This window comes from Rutilus rutilus, assembly GCF_951802725.1.
Source record: "Rutilus rutilus genome assembly, chromosome: 11".
Taxonomy (NCBI): domain Eukaryota; kingdom Metazoa; phylum Chordata; class Actinopteri; order Cypriniformes; family Leuciscidae; genus Rutilus; species Rutilus rutilus.
Window position 1 is genome coordinate 6,018,592 of NC_140216.1, and position 16,410 is coordinate 6,035,001.

The 16,410-nt window shown below is 37.7% G+C and overlaps 1 protein-coding gene across 6 annotated transcripts in view; it reads left to right on the plus strand.

Annotated features, from left to right (window-relative positions):
- Window positions 1–16,410, plus strand: part of adgrb2 (adhesion G protein-coupled receptor B2) — a 312,431-nt gene that overhangs the window by 209,749 nt on the left and 86,272 nt on the right. For all 6 annotated transcript variants that reach the window (XM_084424669.1, XM_084424670.1, XM_084424672.1 and 3 more), the window contains one exon: window positions 672–715. In XM_084424669.1, the coding sequence (XP_084280795.1) occupies window positions 672–715 (44 nt within the window). The remainder of the gene's footprint in view (window positions 1–671; window positions 716–16,410) is intronic.

Genomic DNA, 16,410 nt, shown 5'->3' on the forward strand with positions numbered 1-16,410 from the left:
ATCCATCCATCCATCCATCCATCCATCCATCCATCCATCCATTTGTTTAGTTTTAAAAAAAATTGTCCGCACACTGGAACTGGGTCAATATGTGGATGAAGGTTCCCTATCATTCAGCACATACATAAAATTCCCCCCTCTAAAATTTGGACAATTTAATCACACGTGCAACATGTGAATATATTTGTGTTATAAAGCAAATCATTTAGTCCGAAAAATGATACAAACACATTGTTCAGGCTTTCAGGCTATAACAACACATGTTTCAAATTAAAGCCAATCATTGTTTGTTTATAGATGCCACCTGCTTTGATATGTTGTTATATAAATCAATGAAATTCACATATGCTCTCCCTCCCTTCACATTCACATACACTCTCAGAAAAAAAAGGTACAAAAGCTGTCACGGTGGCGGCACCTTTTCAAAAGGTACGCATTTGTACCTAAAGAGTTCATTTTAGTCTCTCAAAGGTACATATTGGTACCAAAAGTGTACATATTAGTACCTAAATGGTACATATTAGAACCCTTTTGAAGGGTACTGTCCCAGTGACAGCTTTTGTATGCATACACTATTTATGACATTTTCCTCTCTGCTGTACTGCCATGCAACACTTATTGTCTTGTTTTGGAGTCATTCTTAACTCTTCCCGTCTTCTTTCTCCTCTAAGGGCACAACAGATCCTCAGTGTGTGGTCTGGGACTACGGAAACCCGTAAGTCATACATCTGCAACCCCCTCCACACACACACAATCTCTGACATATATTTTAGATCTCATGTTATTTATTCAACCCAGTTGAGAGCATATTGACATCAGTGTTTGTATTTGCAATCATAATGAGTCCCCATGATGAAGTCTTTGACACTACGTTAAATGAATTAGCGAGATGAAATGAGCGCATCATTCTTCTCACCTCAAGCGTCAAAGTGAGAATTTGACACCCAATTCCCAGTTTTCAAAACACAATGGCTTCAATCTCATGATTTGGTTGTCTTGTGATGCGATTCCCATCCAAAAAAACCTGTCAGTCGCCACGACGGGAGTTTTATTACCGCATTGTCTTCAAAAATTGAAACAATGTTGCTTTTCCTGAGGGATCTCTATGAATCGACACACACGCTGCGTCCTATTTCACTCAGTAGGTTCTTATAAAGAGAACACAAGTAGGTTTTCAAAACTGCTCCCCCTACTGGTAGAACTTTGTATTAAGCATCTCTCAGCCTATGGATGTACAAGAAAACGTCAAACAAAATAGTTTTTTTCCCCTATTTTGACTGCATTGTGAGCTCTTGATGATGTAACTCTGTCTGTTGATATGCTTTGGTTGCGTCTGTGTGCCTGTTTATTTAGAAGCTTTGAGAGTCGCGCATGTATTCTAGTTCACGCTCTGTTTGTATTTGTGTCGGAAAACATCTGCGCTCGGAGTCTGTTTATATCGGGGAGGAGCGATACAAAAGAGTTTTTGAAGCATCACAAATAAGGTGGGAGAGAAAAGGACAAAGAGGGAGACGTGAGATACATTCACACTGACAGCGAGTTACTGTCATTCTTTGACAATGAGCAAAAGAGACTGTTGCAAAAGCTTGACCTTCTGCAACTTTGGTCACCAACTACACACTTCGAGAGTGAGGGACACGGTGCAGCAAAGCAAAAATGTTGCCGTTTTAATAGATAAAGCTGTTGATTATGATGGCAGCTGCGTCTACTGTGCCGACTCGTAGACAGAATGTACCTGTGCGTGAACGCTGGAATCTTGTGTGTCTCGAGTATTTCCTTTTGTGTTACTCCCCGCTGGCGCAGCACACCTCACGCATCATTAATACGCACCGGGAGGTGGTCGGCACGGCAACAGGCAGACCTGACTAGACAGGAGAATGGCGGGCGGTAATTACTGGAGCAGAAAAACCCTTCTATCTGCAGGCCGCAAAGTCAATTAACGCGAAAACCTGATTACCTCCCCCACCAAATTACATTCCAAATCATTCCGAGATGAATGCGCTGGTGTGATTAAAAAGAGGCGAGATATTGAGATTTTTATCGCTATTATAAACCCAAACATGGCAAAATCACTCCCAAAGCTCGAGCCAGTGGAGTGAAGCAACATTCAGTGCTCTTTATTCATTATCAGAGTCTTGCAGGGGGAGATTGATACTGTACTGTACAGAAGAGAAAATTAGAGGCTCTGGACTTCATAGGTGTATTTTTTCTCTCTTTCAATATAGATCTGTTTGTGTTGTCACTGTTACAACAATTATCTGTTCATTTAAACAATTCCCAGCTTCAGATTTTCAAGATTACAATCATCTTTCTCTCGCCTCCACTTTTATTGTTGTCGCCTGAACCACAATACTGCGATTTCTAATTGCTTCCAGCTCACTGTAGTTATTGCACTGTGCCTGTGCATAATCAAGTAAAACTGGTGAAGTTTGCTTTTTTTTTTGTCTTCTTCTGTGAATTCATTAATTCATGGCAAGCATCACTCTGATTCATATTCAATTTCCATGATTAGTTAAATTGATTCAGCAGAGAATTGATCTTAATAAATGCATGTCTTAACTTGCACTCAGACATTAGACATTACATTGATGACAGACATTAGAAATTACCTTTAAATAGACATGCATTTTTCAAAAATGTGTGGTATCCATTTTATTAATAATTAAACATGAAAATGAATTATATACACCAACGTTCAAAGGTTTGGGGTCAATAAGATTGTCTTGAAAGAAATTTAGCAATGCGTTAAATTGATCAGATGCAGTACAGTAAAGACATTTATAATGTTGCAAAATATTTCTATTTCAAATTAATGCTGATTGTATCCTGAAAAAAAAAAAAAATCTTTAATCTGTATCTTATAAAATCTGTATCTTTTTACAAGATATTCTCAAAATATTCTCAACCAGCCTTTATAGTTTGGACATTTCATTGTGACTCTACAATCAGTTATGGTGATATAAGCCCATTACTCATCTTAATTCGTTCACAAAAGTTTATTTTTTTGGACAAAGTCTTTAAAAGCATCTCTGGAAAAAGTGAACAGAGGGAAAAAATGAACTTTGCACTGTGCAAGGCTTGTAATCATAAATTCTCTTTTATGTACGGAATGACCTTACCAGAGTTTCCTTTTTAATGTTTTATTTTCTTTCTTCCAAAGCTTACAACTGCCTAGGCTTTACTCTTTTACAATCACAATAAATCACATTTAATCCCTCCAACCAAATCGAATCCTCCATGGGCCATTTTAATCAAGACTGGCAAAAAAAAAAAAAAAAAAAAAAAAACACATTGCTTTTGATTATGATAACATAATGGATTGACTATCTGATGTGTGCACAGCGGCTGAGTAGTGTTTTTCCAGAAGTGTGGAGGTGCAGCTGTGGCATGTGTGAATGTGCTCAGGGGGCTATCAGAGTCAGTCTGCGCTGTATTTGTTACCGGTTAATTTGTTTTGAGTGAAGCTGTGTGGAATTTGTTTGCATGTGGAGGGGAAGATTATGTGCAGTTAGGATGTGCATGTGCGGATGATGTTTGTGAATAGAGCATGTTGATGTTACAGGGGCTTATGGGTATTGATGGTGCTTGGGAGTGGTAGAGGGGCAAACATGGTTTGTCATATTCATTAGTTTTGCATGGTTGACTAACACCTGTACGTGGTTATGAGGGAGTGGGATCAAGATTATATGGGCATTACTCTCTCTCTCGTGTGTGTGTGTGTGTGTGTGTGTGTGTGGTCCTAGTCCAAAACATCCCCACATAGATGGCAATATCCAAAACCCTTGTCCTTGTGGGAACTTTTTTTTGGGAGGTTTAGGGGTTAGAGAAATAGAATATACAGTTTGTACAGAGTACAAATTATTATGTCTATGGAATGTCCCCATAAAACATGAAACCCCAACATGTGACAATCTGAATTTTCAGTGTCATTATGATCCTTCATAAATCATTCTAATATACTGATTTGCTGCTCTTATTACTATCAATGTTGAATAGTTGTGCTGATTTATATTTTTGTGGAAACCATGACACTTTTTCAGGATTATTCGCTGAATAGAAAGCATTAAAGCAATAAACAGCATTTATTTGGAAAGGAAGAAATAAACAGCTTTTGAAATTTACAGTTTTTAATCTTACGTTCCGTAATAAACAGCATTTATTTGAAACGGCGATATTTTGTAACAATATAAATGTCTATCCTGTCATTTTTAAACATTTGAATGCGTGCTTGCAAGAAGTTTTAATGTCTTTCAAAAAATATATAAAATATTATATATTATAATAGCATTATAATAAATATAAGTATACTTTTGTAATATGTTTAATGCTACTTGAGGGCAGAATTTAAAGCTTTTTTGTTGTTGTTGTTAATCAAAAATGTTCAGTTACTAAGTGTATTTTTTATTTTATAAAATACTTCTAGGACATAAAAGTAAAGAATAATGTATCGGTCACCATAGACAGGTTAATGAGTTCTTGTGTATTCCTGAACGGTTTATTTTGTGATAATGAGCTTCTGCATACTTCATATCACTCAATATGCTACTTTCCAAATATATAAATAAAAGCACATGAAAATGAAAAGCTGAAATGATTGGATTGTGTGACTGCGGAGAGCTATGAGAGACATGAAACTAACAAGTGTAGAAATCTGATTGCCAAGGACGACTGTCAAAACAGTTTACAGGTTTTTGCAGAATATATTTGATACCAGAATGTTGCAATTAACCAATTAAAATCCACAGATTCCAGAGAGCTGTGATAAAATAGGCTGACAGACATGTTCACAAACCCAAACATATTCACACAACTTCTTCCTCTCACCGTTGCCTTTGGTAATTGACAGTGACAGACTAGTGGTCCATATTATCTCTCTCTCTCTCTCTCTCTCTCTCTCTCTCTCTCTCTCTCTTAATTACCCCTCTCACTCTTTCTCTCCTCTCCGTACATCACTGTTTTGCTTCCTGACCTTAGTTTGAAGTGCAACTGGTCTCTGCATGCTTTCTTTCATCTTAATGCCACCTTTCCTTCCAGCTGCCTTACCTCCCACTGATCTCCCTCCCTCGCCTCTCCTTTCCTCCGTCACTCTTCCCTGTGGCCTTGAAGTTCTCTTCTTCACTCTGTGACGATTTTGCCTTTATTCGCCCTGTTCATCTGATGAATCAGCCTTGTCCTAACTCTTTCTCTATCACTGTCCCTCTTGGTTGTTCTATCTTTCTCTCTTCTTCTTCTAGTCTTTGTCTTTCTCTCTCTCTTTATCGGCTGTGGTGCTTGTTAATTGCCAGCAGGTTATGGTGCCCTTTTCAGTGCTGTGGGAAGCCTTTAGTCGCTCTCTATGAAAAGGACAGAGCTTCACATGAGATGAGGAGCATGTGTCCCCAAACACACACACACACACACACACACACACACTTTTTCATAAAACATCACTCATTATGATTTATAAGCTGTTTTCCTCATGGGGACCCAAAAATGTCCCCACAAAGTCTACGGATATTGCATCTTTGTTGGGACGTTTGGTCCCCATAACATAGGTTTTACCTGAAACACACACACACACACACACACAGAGGGCCCTATCTTACACCTGGCGCAATGCAGCGCAAAGCGCACGCAAGTGTTTTTTGCTAGTTTCAGCCCGACGCAGTTATCATTTTCATGTCCTGCGCCACGTTATTTAAATAACAAATGCATTTGCGCCCATTTGTGCACCCATGGGTGTGCTGGTCTGAAAACGAAGTGTGTTCTGGTGCATTGTTGGTGCATTGCTATTTTGAGGCAACTGAAATAGACTACGCAATATTTGTCAATGGCGCAATATTTTGTTTTGTTTTGTTTAAAGAGCGTTAGTAATGTGCGCCTATAGGCGGGTCCACAACGCGCGTACACTGCTTATTAAACACACAGGGACGCACAGCAGCACACAAACATGCCAGATATTTAAAATAAAAGGATTACAATGTAAAAGATTATTGTTGTGTACATAAAGATATGGTGGAATCCGGCTTGTCCCGTAGATGGTCTGCTTGCACACTTTTACCTCGCGCACGAGCAGTTTCGTTTGCGCTTTGGAGACGCGTTCGTTCTTTCCACTATAAAATTCCGTCATGTAAATAGCGAATCTGCCATGGCGCGAGTGCAACTGGCATTTAAAGGGAATTGGAGATGAGACTCTGATTGGTTTAACGAACGTAAATTATTATCACCAAAAGCCAGAAGACAGTATCACTGGTATCAGGTCATTTTTAAATGTATGTATTATGATTATCCTTCTTGCCTGAAGGAATAATTAACTCCATATAGACCCAGACACACTGAATATCTCTCCTTCGCTGTGCCAAACATCTTTAAAGAGAGTGGTAGACATGCCTTTAAATTTAAAGCCCCTTCAGAATGGAATAGTTTGCCTGGGTCTCTAAGATCTGTCACTTCCTTGCGTTCCTTCAAAATATCTCTCTTTGTTTACTTGCAAGCAAACTGTTGTTGTAAATGTTTTCCTCATGTTTGACTGGATTTTTGTTTTCTATACCTAAATATATGGGATACTTTTTGTCCTTTCTTTTTATTTATGTGTATATATGCGATGCATGTGTATACATATGTGTATGTAAGGGCTAAATGTTGTCATGCATCGTAATATTACAATGTGTTTTATACATGGATTTGTTTCCAAAAATGATTCGGTGGGCCGGGTGGGGCGGGTGAGGCGGGATGAGGGAGAGCTTTTGTGAGTGTGAATGTACATGTGCTGTATTATCTTTGTCTTTGTCTCGAGGACCCCCTCGAAAACGAGATGTTTCATCTCAAGGGTTATCCTCAACAATAAAATTTAAAGAATCCCAAAAAACAGCCCTTACTTATTAATAGAATAGGGACAACCCTTTTTCCCGTCGTTAAACTAGCAAAAGTGGATTCGGACTCGCCCTAAGTGAACTTGCGCCGTGCACTTTAGACCATGCGCTTAGATCGTTAAAATAGGGCCCAGAGAGAGAAAGCCCTGATTTTCTGTCACAAAACTAATGTTGTCAAAGTTGTGGCACTTTCTTAGCCTGGGTATCCCCATGCTGCCTTGCGCGCAGCGCGATTTTATTCACGCTGCTAGACAGCCTGGACATCATGGACCAGATTTTCCCCTCAAAAAGGGAACCAATCACAGAACGGGGAGGGAGCAGCAAGACGATGACGACGTCTATGCGACACACCGAAGCAGTTTGTTTATATCTATGGATCCAACATGGCATCAGACACGAAGTTACCTTTTGATGCAGCCTTAGATAGTGTTCTAAGTTTAGAACGCAAGTTTATTTCATCTTCTTCCTCGTCGAATTTCTGTCGCTCTACATACGTCATCTGGTATCATTTAAACGATTGGCTATGAGCTACGTACAGGCGCATTTGATAGACATTCGTAGCGCCCAATAAACGGTTCTGGGCATTCGTAAACCACGCCTCAAATACGAGAAAATGAACGTGTGGTTCCCAGACCACGTCTCAATGAGACGAGGTCTGACGTTAGCCAGACTAGGACTTTCTACAAATAGAGTACAAAATAGGGTGCCATATTCATTCATTTGTTTGTTCGTTCATTCGTTCACAAAGATTGAAGACGCTTAACCTTCATAAAATAAACATTGTACAACCTGTTTTTTTTTTTTTTTTTTGTTTTTTAATGAGGTTTGCAATTTTTCGTAACAAAAAAAAAAAAAAAAAAAAATATATATATATATATATATATATATGTCTAAATAGTGGCTAAAATATGGATTTGTTTGTATGGATTTGCCATTTTTAGAAACAAATTATATAATTACATTTAATTTCAAAATTAAAAAATAAATAATTAAATGTAACTGAATAAAAACACTATCTTTCATATATGTATTCTAAAAGTGAACAGATCACATCATTCTTTCTCAGGCAGACTGACTCATCACAGTAACTTGAGTGTGACTGAAGACATTTTGAGCGTTAGAAATGTCCCCCGTTACAATCGTCCCCCAGTCTCGTCAGAGAGAAGAACTGTGATACAGTCTTTGTGTAAAGCAATGAATAGGAAAGTTCTAATCCACAGGAAATGAGAGCGGAAGACAGAGTGAGATCGATGGAGATCGCAGTCAAGCACAATGGCGCGTGAAGACACATCTCTGATGGCCGACTTACATTCTTCAGCTCCAGCAGCTGGCGAGGCCATCGTGTCATAGAACTCAACATCTTCCTCTCAGTTTCGTTTAGCGGGTGGCAATTACCAAGTTTCTCTCTTTTTTGGTTTGTGAAAAACTTGGAAGATACAGTAATAATCTTTTTTTCTGTTCTCGTTTTTTTGTTTGCACTTGAATTGGTCTTGGCAGCTAAAGCTGAAGAGGGGCATTCTAGGACTAAATGAGCAAATTACAGATTCAAGACAGACTTCTAAGATGCAATTGTGTCTTGTGTGTGGGGAAAAAAGCAGTGCTCTTGTGTGGTTTCTTATCACCCATTTAGCGAAGGGGTAATTTCTGTACGTCTTTGTGTGTGGCACACTCTGTTCTCTTTTAGTGTTCCTCTTACTCTGCCTTCGTTTTCTGTCTCGTTCCTCTTCTCAGGGTAAAGGATGTGGGCAGCAGTGGAGGTATAGGGTCTGCGAGGCTTTAAAGGGGCTCCCGAGGGACTGGGGGCTGCTTCTTTAATCTGTTTGTAAGGTAGTAAACGGGAGAGAGCTCCAGAGAGCAGCAAGGAGAATGTGTCCTACAAAGGCTCTTTTTGTTTACTTCAGTTATTCACATCCCTTGGCTTCCTCCTGTCATTTTGTAAAGTGTAGAACTCTGAATCCCTGAGGCTAAGGGGGAAGGAGACGAGAAAAAAAAAAAATTAGAAGCTATGCTAAAATCTTGTCCTTTTTATTCATAATTATTGTATTGTGTGGACACTTGGTGTTAGCTTAAAGCTTATGCATGCAGTTCTGCAAAATTCCAACATTAAGGATGGTTATCAAACAGGTTTCCTGAACATTCATCCATTAGTCAGACAAATAGATAACCCCGCCCCCAAATTCACATCATTAGTTGAACCAGGGACCATTCACAAAAACAAAAAGCAGCACAACTGTTTTCAATATTGATAACAATAATACATGCTTCTGAGCACCGAATCAACACATTAGAATCAATTCTGAAGAATCATGTGACACTGAACACTGGAGTAATGATGCTGAAAATTCAGCTTTGAAATCAAAAAAATTAATTTATTAAAATGGAAAACATTACAAATTGTCAATTATCAATTATCACAATATAAATGTTTTTTTTTCTGAGCATAAAGCATTTTTTGAGTGAGCATAAGAGACTTCCTTACAAACATTCCTAAATAAAAAAATAAAAAAATCTTACCAACCCCAAACTTTTTCACGGTAGGGATTATTTACTGAGCCCTTAAAGGGACATGGGGCCCTATCATACAGCTGGCGCAATGTGGCGCCAGGCGCGACGCAAGTGTTCTCTGCTAGGTTCAGCCCGATGCAGTTATCAATTTCACGTCCCGCGCCACGTTGTTTAAATAACAAATGCATTTGCGCCCATCTGTTTGCCCATGTTGCTATTTTGAGGCACCTGAAATACACTGTGCCATTGCACTAAAGACAATGGCGCTGTATTTTTTATTTTTATTTAAAGGGTGCATCAGTAACATGCGCCTATAGGCGGGTGCACAACGTGCGTACGCTCTGCTTATTACACACAAACATGCCAAATATTAAAAACAAAAGGATTACAATGTAAAATATTATTATTGTGTACATAAAGATATGGTGGAAGGCCCGTAGATGGTCTGCATGCACGCTTTAACCTCGCGCACGAGCAGATCCGTTTGCGCTCTGGAGAATTCCATGTAATTCCGCCATGCAAATAGTGAATCCGCCATGGCGTGAGCGCAACTGGCTTTTAAAGGAAATGAGAGATGAGACTCTGATTGGTTTATTGCACGTTACGCCCAAAACACACCCATTACTCATTAAGAGAATAGGGACAATCCTTTTAGACCATACGCTGGGCACGCCGCCCATTTTTCCCTTTCGTTAAACTAGAAAAAGTGGATTCGGGGCACTTGTGCCGTGCGCTTTAGGCCATGCGCTTAAATCATGAAAATAGGGCCCATGGTGATGGAAAAAATATGAGATGGGAGGACAAAAAATATTTAAAATATTTAAATACTTAGCAGAAGGGCTAACATGGGACATGGGAGAAAATTGAAATTTTTTATATTTCAATGCTTGTGCGTTCTCTTGCAAAAGTAAAAAAAAAAATCCCACGAGAAGCTTTGCGTTCTCTTGCAAAAGTTTTGTGTTCCCCCGAGGAACTTTGTGTTTGTTCCCCTGGAAACCTTTTGAGTTCTTTGCGTGCAAACGCAAAGTTCGCGAGGGAACGCAAAGGTTTTGCGAGTGAACGCAAAGCTTCTCGTGGGAATTTTTTTTTAACTTTTGCAAGAGAACACAAAAGCATTGAAATATATAAAAAAAATTCTCCCATGTCATATTTTTGTCCCTTTAGGGGCTCTGTAGTTTTTCCTCTGTGTTATTCACATTTTTTTTCTTTTTCTGAGTAATCACACCTCGTTTTATCTAAATGATGCTCATTATAGATTGTTCATATAGAACTTGCCCTTAGCCCTTCTGCTTCCTTATTTGCAAGCAGAAGAGGGAAGACACATCACCATAATTCAGCGTTATTGTGGTTAATTTGCTGTGTAGGTGTTGTATTAAACTGGATCACATTCCAACAGTCATCATTCCCAGTCTTTTAAATCACTACATACAGTCACAGTCACAGACACATTTCCCTGACCTGCAGAGTAGCAGCACTGCATGCCGCTGTCCGCGGTGCTGAAACCAGTCAAATCAATAAGGTGGTTTCACAAAGGGGTTTAGGTTTTTCAAAAGCTAAAGCAATCAAATGTATCTGTAACTGCCCTCATAGCTTTAGTCATTCATCATACATCAAACCCTGATGGCGTGAAATTATTTGGTACTTGTTACTTTTGAATTGTTCTGGGAGTTCATGCTGCCAATTCTCAGAAATGCTCTAATTTATTAAAACATTCCCTTTAAAGCCATTCATGGACTGCTGTACCAGAGTTACCACTTGCACGCAGGTCTGTTATTATAGTATCATCTGTTTCGGATTTATCCGCCCTTAAATGTCACATAAAAGAAGCGCATTGTGGTTGGCTGTTTTATTTGTCAGCTAGACGACCCATTCCTGTCAAAGTGGGCAGTACTTGGCCACAATAACCTGCAAAATGGACTAGACTTTATGCTGATAGTCTGGTAGAGTAGTGATTAAATTGAAAGATCGTTCTCTATCAGATTAGCTGATACTACAAAACTTTTTACATCCTTATTCAACATTAGATGTTGGCTCATGATACAGTATAATTGGAAAGCTTCCAAATATAGGAGGGGAAAAGCCTGTACACAAGAAAAAAAATTATAAAGTGGAAGTCACAACCCACAGACGAAGAGACAGAGAGGTAATTATTTATTCTTCTGAGGTTTCTTCGCATGACATTAGCACAGCTTGAGTTTCGGCATGGATGAATTTCATTCTTTTTGCAAGGTTCATCTCCACAAACATCCCCTTCACACCCCACTGGGTGTATGTGAGCACATGGCTCTGCACCGACTCACTGTGTCTGTCTGAATCTGCAAGTATGTGTCTCTATGGGTTAAGTATGCAGTCAGTTTAAAGGATTATGCTGGGAGTTGGCATGAAAACCTCACGCCAACCCAATGGCCCTCTACACGTGTTTATTTTCAAATGTTTCTCTCTGCTCGGGCAAATGCAACACATTATGCTGGCCGTGGCTACTTGTTTACTGTTCAGTGTTTTAAATGTCCATATGTCTGTGCCATCTATCTTCCAAAGCCCTACCTCTGTTTTAATGAGAAATATGCTGCATTGAAGTCTAGAGTTACAAAAAAAAGTTGTGTCCATCATAATGCCCCACATACACAGAGATTTGCATTCAGCCATGATTCAAAAACACCATGGTATCGTCTGTTAGTACATGCCTCATTTACTAAAGCAAGTGTGCTGAGAACAATGTGGGTCATGAGATACGTGTGAGGTTGTTAGATTATTTACCAATAATCAACACCTGGACACATACTATCATACACATTTGGAAGTACTTTATTGAGCATTTCTGGTCACCAGCATTACTGGTCATGTTTTGGATATGGGTGTTCATTATAGTATGCTGGTTTGCTGGTTCCCTCACTAGTAATGGAGTTACATAGTCAAACAGCTGGTAGGCCATCATTTATATAATAATGATGCTAAACTAATTTCAAGATTTATTATTATTATTATTATTATTAGAAGTATATTAATATATTATTGAATTTGAAAATTATATGAAACTAATTGTGAAGTTGATTGGGCTACTGAACTAATTTCAAGCATTTAATTTATTGTATATATGTATTTATTATTATTATTATTATTATTATTATTGTTATTCAATTCTGATTTATAAAAAAAAATTTTTTTTTGAAGAATAAGCCATTTCATACATCACCAGACGCCAGACGCGTCGCATTCTCAAGGTGAAGGTGTAAAACAGTGTACGTTAAGCGAAAACTATACAGGCAAAAAGTTTACTAAAAAGTAGCATTGATAAGTTTTACTGTTAAAACAGTGCAAACAGAAAGACAAAGATAAATGTATATAATTACAGTTCTCTATAGGAAGCATAGACTTCATTTAATCCACAGAAAACACATTTATGATTGGAAAAAGTGTATACACACTCTTCCAGCCTTGGGTGAAGTCATTATGTACATTAACTCTTTCCCCGCCAGCGTTTAACCGACGTTACTATTCTCTTAATATCCAAAATTAATATGCATTCACAATGTGCCGTGTTGCTGCTAAAATAAATGCTTCTTTCAATAAGAGGTGAAATGAAATGTCAATCAGCATCAAACTTCCATGACACCATTATCTCATTATTATAGTTTTAATTATAATGAGAAACCCATAAAAAGGATTTTTTTTTTTTTTGATGATTTGCTATTCCACTCTTAAAATTTTTATCTTAAAATACTAATTACAATAATGAAAAATAAAATCTTCATTAATTGCTTTAAAATGAATCAAACACATCCTTGAAGCCTATGGAGGAGTGAGACAGCTCTCAGATTTAATAAAAAATATCTGTGTTCTGAAGATGAACGAAAGTCTTACTGGATTGGAACAACATGAGGGTGAGTAATTACTGACAGAATTTTCATTTTTGGATGAACTGTCCCTTTAAAACATGCGCAGCTACTGAAGCCCCCAATTTGCTATAGGCTTTAGTAACCCTGTATGGTAACTTCACACTCATTACACATTAAGCATTCCTTTTTTCTGGATTGTGGAGGCTGAGGCTGGGAATTCGACCTTGCCGCGAGCAGCTCTCTCTCTCTCACTGACCTAGAATCCCATACTGCTCTTTGGTGCAGGGCTCATGCCAGAGGGAGTGGAGTGACAGGGTAAATAACAGGATGTTGATCCAACAAACCTTTTCCCGAGTAGGTATGGGATGGATGTTTTAATCCGGCTCCTAATCCGCACCACTGCCATCCATCACCCTAAGGCCACCACGGTCCACTGCTGTGTGAAAGCATCCAGCTACTAGCCACACAGAGAGAGAGTTATTTTTGTACTTAAATTTGCCAGAATTTGGAGGATCCTATGTTTAGTTCGACAAAATGTGTCTTTTTTAACAGCACATGCTGTATATTTAAATTTAAAAGAACATTTATTATGCCATTACATCCCTCAAATCATTTACAGTGCTTATTTGCGAGTGAAATAAGTGATTTATTTATAATAAATTTCTTACAGATGTAAGCATAATGTATGTTAGGCTAAATCTGGAACTCTGTTATCCCTCTTATCTGATTAACTGCCTGTTAATGGAGCAAAATGGAACGCTAACTTACACAGTGACTTAACATTCATAAAAGTTGTTCTGGGAACCTTAACCTGATCATAAACCTTGAACTTACATTCGACACACCAGACGCGTCGCATTCTCAAGTTCAAGACGGCAGTGTAAAACAGTGTACTATCCAGGCAAAAAGTTTATTAAAAAGTAGCATTGATAAGTTTTACTGTAAAAACAGTGCAAACAGAAAGAAAAAGGTCAATGTATATAATTATAGTTCTCTATAGACTTTATTTAATCCACAGAAAAACACATTTATGATTGGAAAAAAGTGTATACACAATCTTCCAGCCTTGGGTGAAGTCATTATGTACATTAACTCTTTGTTTAAAAAGGATGGCCAGCTAGCGCCAGCATTTTTGATCCAAACTTTCCAGAACATTTTGTAGTGTGAATATCTAAACATGCAATATGTCAAAATGTGTTACAATTTTAAATTAACACTTGAATGTGGGTACGTTTCATTTAAAAAAGCAACATTTGAACAAAGCTGAGAAAATCATTTTTGTCAAAGATTACATCCGGATTGAATTCAGAACGATGATCACCTGTCACAACGATGTTTCTGCTTCACCTTTCCTTTGAGGTGTTTGGTGTTTTTAGCCCCCAACGACGCCTTCCAGGCAGCGAGGGGATGGGTAGGTTTAAGGTTGAGGTTAGGGTTAGCTGCCTGGAAGGAGCCATAGGGGGCTAAAAACACCATCGAGCTTATTTTGATCCAGAGATTCTGTACTCTTTCAGAAGATGCGTAATAGCGCTCCTACCATACAACAGTGAAATCATGGATTGACGGAGAATTCCGCCAATGGCGGGGAAAGAGTTAACAACATTTTAGGACAAATATAATGTAACTTAATGGAAAACTGTGCGAGTGGCAAATCTGTGGCTTGGCAGGATTTTAACCAGCTCTGTGCTTCTTGTACAGTGTGTGCCTCCCTATATTCTTATACGTTTGTATATTTTAACCAACGTTAATATTCTCTTAATATCCAAAATTAATATACATTCACAATGTGCCGTGTTACTGCTAAAATAAATGCTTCTTTGAAATGAGGTGAAATGAAATGTCAATCAGCATCAAACTTCCATGACACCATTATCTCATTATTATAGTTTTAATTATAATGAGAAACCCATAAAAAGGAAAGTGTTTTTTTTTTTTTTTTTTTTGGATTTGCTATTCCACTCTTAAAAATTATATCTTAAAATACTAATTACAATAATGAAAAATAAAACCTTCATTAATTGCTTTAAAATGAATCAAACACATCCTTGTGGAAGCTGAAACTGCAGCCTTTCTGTTACTTTCCATTATTATCCTTTAAAGTAAAATGTTTGAAATAACTTAAAACATCAACATTTTGCTTTATTCAACTGTTGACATGAAAAAACACGCACTAATTGATATGAATTAACGTCTACACAAATCTGCACTAGAGGCAAAGACTGCGAACCCTGCGGTTAAAATAAATTCACATGAAAAGCCATACTGTTGGTAATAATTTTCATTTTAATGTGTTTATCATTAAAATGCAGTGTCAGTTATGTGCAAATGCATAAACATCTCGAGGTTTTACTAAATGGTTTGTAACTTGAACATGAAAATGTTAAATGTTTAGAAGAACAAGACCAGAATTCAGAATTCGAAACCATCAAGATTCAGTCTAGCTCTAAATTAGTTTAAAATGAAATGAAATTAACTATGGACTAAAATGACTGTGAAAGGTTCATGGGCATTTTTTGCATGTTGCTTTGGCGTAAAGCAGAAGGTACATTGATGATATATATGAAAGTAATACTATGTTTCCAGTATCAATAACTTAACTGGAGGTACAAATAAGTACTTAGAGTATAATTATATGAAACATTTAAAAGCCAGTGTTAACCACAAATGTGTTATTTGTTTTTCCTGTCAAATTAAATGGAAGAAATAGTTCCCAAACAATCACTTGCTAAATGATGTATTCATTTTAATACTACTTAAATAATAACAATAATATCCATAGTTTTTATTTACACTTGATATACTTGATTTATACAAATGTGTATCATATAAAAATATAAGGAACATCTTTTGCCTTTTGGATATTGTGACTTGCAAATCACAGACTTCAGATTTTTGGTTTCTTGGCATTACAAGAACTGTATTACAGATCTTTTTCAGGTCAAAATAAAGCCATTGTATATGTTTGCTGCTGGATGAATACATACAAATGGGATGTTTTTAGGCATGTGATTCAGGGCAGGAATCTGATTTACAGACTCGTGAACTCTCTGTGCACCCCTTCATTATCTGAAAATAAGCACGGAGCTCTCTCTCTCTAACGAGGCCGTGACTCAGACTTTCTCCCACTCAATGGACTGTAGATCAGCAGCTTCTTTTTTTATGACACCACAAGAAAAGAATAATCACAGCTACTTAATAGTGATTCCTGGAGCCATTTG